General features: G+C 33.9%; 1 protein-coding gene across 1 annotated transcript in view; it reads right to left on the reverse strand.

Annotated features, from left to right (window-relative positions):
• Positions 1–312: 312 nt before the first annotated feature.
• The window catches only part of LOC110465225, a 21301-nt gene continuing 14294 nt past the window's right edge, over positions 313–7319 (reverse strand). Inside the window, exons 4-8 of the mRNA XM_021520905.1 lie at positions 5132–5309; positions 4233–4480; positions 2817–2888; positions 2261–2368; positions 313–553 (exon numbers count right to left, since the gene is read on the reverse strand). Of these exons, the coding sequence (XP_021376580.1) occupies positions 390–553; positions 2261–2368; positions 2817–2888; positions 4233–4480; positions 5132–5309 (770 nt within the window). The 3' untranslated portion in view covers positions 313–389. The remainder of the gene's footprint in view (positions 554–2260; positions 2369–2816; positions 2889–4232; positions 4481–5131; positions 5310–7319) is intronic.

The following is a 7319-nucleotide window of genomic DNA, read 5'->3' on the forward strand; positions in this document are numbered from 1 at the left end:
ATTTATACATTTCGTTATACCAATTAAAACACAACGTTTATATTTTTATTCACAATTTTATTACACATATCGTGTACCAGATTCTACACTATAAATTGTAAGTTGCTCAGATTTACATAATGAAATACTTTCTAGTCTAATATACAGAATGATTAATGCAAATGGAAACATTTTACATTTTTTATTGAAAACATTGAAATGAATGAATGAATGAATGAATGAATTACTAAAGGAAGATATAAAAGGTTGAAAAAAGCATTATACATTTGTATGTGAATGTAAATTATCAAGATAATACTGTCTAGTCGTCGTTTTTGCTACTGTATTGGTACAATACCAGGACTCGGGTAATGATGTTTTTTAGATGTTGGTAATATTTTGTCTTTTTCCTAGTGTTTCGGTCTCAGCTTCAATGTTAGTGACTTGATGATCGTCACAATGTCGGGGAAGATAAGGAGACAGCCAATGAAGGTTAACACTACGGCTGCTGTCACTCCTATGTAAGTTGCGGACGGCCTAGGATCATCAGCACAAACCAGGGAACGTCTATACACTGAAAAAAGCAAAACAAAACACAGGCCATAGATCTTCAATGCAAATCCATGGAAGATGCAAGTCCTTACCCCAAACAATGCTTGTTTATGCTACATATAAGTAAGTACACATATTTTATGTAACGGAGATAACTGGCGACGATTTCATGAGCAACACCCCTTCCAGGAGCAAGTATCCCAATTCATGATCGTAAGAGGCAACTTGATATGAGACACTCAGTGGGAGTGATAATTTTCCAATGTGTCTTAGTCTTGGGGACTCAGAGAAGACCGCGACTGATCTGCCTCCCCCTTCTAGTGTTTGACGCCCAAATACATATAATTCCCACCTCACCTATCCTTCTTGTCAACGATGACTCCCAAAAGACCACCAGATTGCCCATTGTTAGAATACTGAGACCAGGGGTGATACCACAGTACCATGTCAGAATTGTGGTATTTTATTATTTAGATGTCACTTTGAAAGTCATTGTAGTGGCACCATCATCTGTAACTAACGTCAAATGGGAAACAGACGAGAACTACAAATGATCTGCCTAGACAAAAGCTCAGAGGAAAATCTTTGATTCTGCTAACGATCTCATATAAGTCGCTTCTGCCAAGGAAAAGCTCAGAAACAAAATCTTTTATTCTGCAATGATCCTATATAAGTCGCTTTTTAGTGTTAATAATAGGATACAGCGGGTCAATAATAAAACTAGGTAGACACTTATCATTTTTTGGCCTAAACCGTCAAATGTCAAGGTCATTCAAACCTTATTGATCAAATGTATTTGTTCCATATTCGTTTTCAACTGTATAACAGGAACTATTCTAGCGTACTTTTCTTCACGGTTTGTAGCTATTTAGACCGTTAAATGGTGTAAAGTTTTGTTGAGACTCTATATAAAGAAAAAGTAGTCCAGTTTTTATTCAAATTCGTTGTATTCTTTTTCGTGATTGCAACCACGTAAACCACGAATGTCCATACACAACGGATATTTCCTGTTTAACAGTCTTTCTGGACTCATTTTAACCAAACTTTCTTATGTTGTGATACATGGTGTAAGTGGAAGCCAGATTTTTACGTTCTGGAGTTTTGATTTATAAAGCCATGTAATTAATTTTATACATCGCACTTTTATAATAAATATAGAGAATGCAACAAAACAGACTTGTCATAGTCAACAACAAGTGGTTTTATGATACACAGCAATATTAGTGTTGACCAGAAGCCATATATGTATGACTCGGTATAATATGTACAGGAAGTGAGTTGAAATACTTTTTTTTATATAACAGAACACCCTTTCACGTAATTTTTAATCTCTGAAGGAACTAGTAACGGTTTAACTCTTATGATAGGCTCTTAGGATTTCTTACATGTTTGTATTAAGTTGAAAATAATGTCGCATGTTTTACAAATATATATATATATATAACGATTTTCACATTTCTGGCGGAAACCGGCTTGAATTATGAATTATATGATAATAAACATAAACAACCACTGCCCATAGCAGAACTTTGCGTTTAAAAAAAAGAATTATCACAAGAACATTGACTAAACCATAGTAAATCGAATGAAATATTGGAAACCTTGAAACTAAAAACCATTTATTTGAAATCAATAAAATTCCTTCGTATTTAACCTCCGAATGGGAATGTTATACATAGCTTTACTCTATTGAATTATAGTTGTAGCATAATTATCAAGATATACTTACCTGACGTGTTTTTCGTATCGATCAACATTTCCTTTTTTATTTGTTCTGTCATTTTGTTGATGGTTTCCGTATCATTCGGGGAGATGTATGCAGGGAATTTGCAAAGGACTGTGCAAATACATGACTAAATACTTTCAATATCTCGAAAAAATAGTCTGGGAAATTAGTGAGAAAATAAAAGAACTCTTTCCATCAGATAAAATGAAACGAAATAGTTCAAATTTGGTCCAATGGACATAAAAGAAAATAGATTGCAGTAAAAATGTCTCTTAACAGTATCCTCGTGCTTATACTTATGTTTGGAGTGAAGAGGCAGCTGCCGATAACAACAGACACTATGGTGAACATTAAACATTAGTAAAACATAGGTTATTGCGTCATCGCATTAAAACTTTATTATTGTTCTGCTTTGCTATAAAACAGACTATTTCGTTTGAAAGCAATCTGTATTTCATACTCATTAATGTATTTTTGGCAAAATGAACCAGGGATTCAATGAAAATAATGCAGTTTTTTTTCTCTGAGCCTACAGGTGAAAAACAACAAGGCGACGTACCCTGTCCCGTTGTCGGCATGACTGCGGTCGTTGTCAAACAAGGCAAATTTAATGTTGGTAGCGTCGTGTCATCTGAAAAGTATCCAAAATAATTCACTGTTATTATTTCATCATGTTGTACTTATTTGACATGACGAACACAGCTCGGAAAAATGGTGATTGACATTTTGTTTTAAAGGCAATCAATATGAATCCTATCTTGTGGTTAATAAATAGATTTTGTACTGATTAGAACATAATTGAGAGTTAGTTTTCCCTGTCTGTACACGGTTGCCTAACACCAAAATTAGTCACAACATTTAGAAAGCATGCTAACCACAGTTTTTGAGCAGACATCGCCGAAAGAAAGAGTAAGTAAGAGATAAAAAGTCCCAAAGGGTTGCAAATGGCGCAGCATATCAATGATGGTATCGTCTCTTTCCCGAGAGAAGCACAGAGAGGATTGTTTATTCTGGAAAGGGGGGTCCCCATTGGTTTAGTTTGATTTGGTTTAATTTTGTTTAACGTCCTATTAACAGCTAAGGTCATTTAAGGACGTGCCTCCATGAGTGTATTGTATGCGTGCTTGCGTTTGTGTGTGCAAGAGACAGGGTATGTTGGTGTGCTTGCCTACTTGTGATAGTGCGGATATGATGCCGACTTTATAGTGCTATCTCACTGAAACACCATGCCGAATGCACCAAGCACAGCATTCCGCCCGGTCACATTATACTGACAACGGATGAACCAGTTGTTGCCATTCCCCTTAAAGCTGAACTTAACGCAGGGAATAATAACTTCCATTTTTAAGGACTTGGTATGTCTCGGCATGGGGACAAAACCCATTGCCTTCCTCACCTTGGCGAACGCTCAACATCCAAAAGTGAGATGTAAAGCATGCCATATGAAACAGCAGGTAAATCATTTTATATCATCCTTTAACATTTAATATCCTTGACCTTAATATTAACATCCTACAACCATAGACCAAATTTGGATGAAAAAAAAGTAAATTAGTACGACAGCGATAATCATTCAATAGAATAATAATAACAAATAAATGTATGAATAACTTAGTGAATGATATGTGGACCGTGACCTCATTAAAATGCACAGACTTTCGTTATATTCAAACTTAACGCAGACATTAGTATCATCCACACATACACAAAAAAGAAATCTTCCAAAATGAGACAACCAATGACTATAGGAAAATACCCATAATGTTATTAAATACTTACGACTCCCATTTATTACCAGTTTCCCGTGATAATTACATTCCAGTAGTCCGACTGGACTGAACGAACTGGAAATGGTATTTTAAAACATCTCGGGAGAGTGAACACAGAATTTATCTATCATATCGTAATCAACTGAATTATCTAGTTTAGCGTTAGTGTGAGGTTATCATAAACAATACACCCGTAGCTTACTTACTCAGTGATTTCGAGCAAAGTGATATTCTTTGTTCGTCACAGTCCTTATCATGCCAGTAAAGGTTGTCGGCAATTCTCATTATTACACAGTTTTGAGGATTTGGTTCACCTGGGTCATTGGGCTGATCAGTTTGCCAGGGGAAATAAGGAACTGTGCCCCCTTCAAACGTGATGAAATCATTTTCTGTACACACGTCAGTAACTCCAACCCACAGATCATTGGAGTTTCCAACGGTTGAATGTGCAGTTCTAAGATTAGAAACCAAAATAAACAAAAATGTTACTACAGCATAATAGTAATAATGTACAGTGAGAAGTAAATAAAATGTGTTGGGCACACATTTATTACACGGTAAAGACGTAGCTTGATAGCACGAACTATTGATGTGTATTATCGGTGGTAGTATATCATTTGGTTATTTTATAACATATAGAAGAAACAATTTTAAAAAGTGTGTCAGACATGTAGGAACATAGGAGTAAGATGAAATAAAACATAATCAACATCAATGTTCTGAGTATAAAAAAAATAAATAACTGGCCTGTTCAGGATTCGAACCCTGGACTTCAGATTACCATACGACCGATTGGACAGGTTGTCAACCTATGTGTCCAGGCTCAAATGTGCTATATATATATAAAAATGGAAATTAAGGGGAGATTACAGTATATACTAAAACCCAAATTGAAGTGCGACAGGGATCCTTGATGTGTTGTGATAAACAACTAAACGTCACATTCAATGCCAGAGTATCATATTATTTAGAGAAAGCATATATTATCAGTTGTTATTACAATAGATCTATGTCCATGTAGCTGTATATACATTTTTAATAGCAAGAAATAAAAGTCTAATATTTATCGACATTAGGTTTCTGTAAGGAATTGACATTTCATTACACAATTTGATGTTTAAATGTTGTATTCAGTTCGCTATAAACAACACCGTTGGGAATAACAGCCAGACCACCACCGTCCGCCATACATTCATTGTAACCCTCAATGGCAGTTTTTCGGGAAGTTGTTGTCCAGAAACATATATCATATGGTAGCACAAACATCGAGTGTGGTGGGCAATCTGTAATGAAATATACAACTCCGTGTAAACACGTAATAGAATATACAACCTTGTGTAAGCACGTGATATTTTGAACAACCTAGTGTAAACTAGAGTAACACGTAATATAATATAAAACCTGGTGTAAACAGGTAAAACAATATGCAACTAATGTAAATACGTAACGTTATTGAATATATATCTTGATGTTAACACGTCAAAGAGAACACAGCCTAGTAGAAACATGTAATAGAAAATACGACCTAGTGTTATCACGTAAAAAATATCCAACCCAGTTTAAACTAGTGTAAATGTAATAGAATATACAACCAAGTGTAATTACGTAAATAGTATACAACCCAAAGTGAACGCGTTATAAAATGTACAATCTCGTGTAAATACGTAATAGAATATACCACCTTGGGTAAAGACATAGTAAAATACACAACCAAGTGTAAAGCTAAATAGAATACACAACCTTGTGTAGACACGTAAAAGAATATACAAAATAGTGTAAACACAAAATAGAGTTTAAAACCTTGAGTTAACACGTAATAGAATAAACAACATAGTGAAGACACGTAATAGAATTTACAACATAGTGTAAATACGTAATAAAATAAAAATAAAAACATAGTGTAGATACGTAATAGAATAAATAACACAGTGTAGACAAAGAAAAGAATATTCAAAATGGTGTAAACACAAAAAAGGGTATACAACCTAGTGTAGACACGTAATAGAAACACGTAACAGAATAAACAACATAGTGTAGAAACGTAATAGAATAAACAACATAGTGTAGACACGTAATAGAAACACGTAACAGAATAAACAACATAGTGTAGATACGTAATAGAATAAACAACATAGTGTAGGCACGTACTAGAATATACCACCTTGTGTAAACACTTAATAGAATAAACAACATAGCGCAGATACGTAATAGAATAAACAACTTAGAGTAGACACGAAATATCATAAACAACATAGTGTAGACACGTAATAGAAACACGTAACAGAATAAACAACATAGTGTAGATACGTAATAGAATAAACAACAGTGTAGACACGTAGGACAATATACCACCTTGTGTAAACACTTAATAGAATAAACGACATAGTGTATACACGTTATACAATATACCATCTTGTGTAGACACGTAATAGAATAAACACCATACTGTAGATACGTAATACAATATACCATCTTGTGTAAACACTTAATAGAATAAACAACATAGTTTAGACACGTAATACAATATACCACCTTGTGTAAACACTTAATAGAATAAACAGCATAGTGTATACACGTTATACAATATACCATCTTGTGTAGACACGTAATAGAATAAACACCAGAGTGTAGATACGTAATACAATATACCATCTTGTGTAAACACTTAATAGAATAAACGACATAGTGTATACACGTTATACAATATACCATCTTGTGTAGACACGTAATAGAATAAACACCAGAGTGTAGATACGTAATACAATATACCATCTTGTGTAAACACTTAATAGAATAAATAACATAGTTTAGACACGTAATACAATATACCACCTTGTGTAGACACGTAATGGAATAAACACCATAGTGTAGATACGTTATAAAAGAAACAACATAGTGTAGACACGTAATAAAATATTTCACCTTGTGTAAACACTTAATAGAATAAACAACATAGTGCAGATACGTAATAGAATAAACAACTTAGTGTAGACACGAAATATCATAAACAACATAGTGTAGACACGTAATAAAATATACCACCTTGTGTAAACACTTAATAGAATAAACAACATAGTGTAGATACGTAATAGAATAAACAACATAGTGTAAACACTTAATAGAATAAACAACATAGTGCAGATACGTAATAGAATAAACAACATAGTGTAGACACGAAATAGAATAAACAACATAGTGTAGATACGTAATAGAATAAACAACTTAGTGCAGACACGTAATAGAATAAAAAACATAGTGTAGACACGTAATAGAATAAACAACATAGTGTAGAC

Source organism: Mizuhopecten yessoensis, unplaced genomic scaffold, assembly GCF_002113885.1.
Source record: "Mizuhopecten yessoensis strain PY_sf001 unplaced genomic scaffold, ASM211388v2 scaffold1579, whole genome shotgun sequence".
NCBI lineage: Eukaryota > Metazoa > Mollusca > Bivalvia > Pectinida > Pectinidae > Mizuhopecten > Mizuhopecten yessoensis.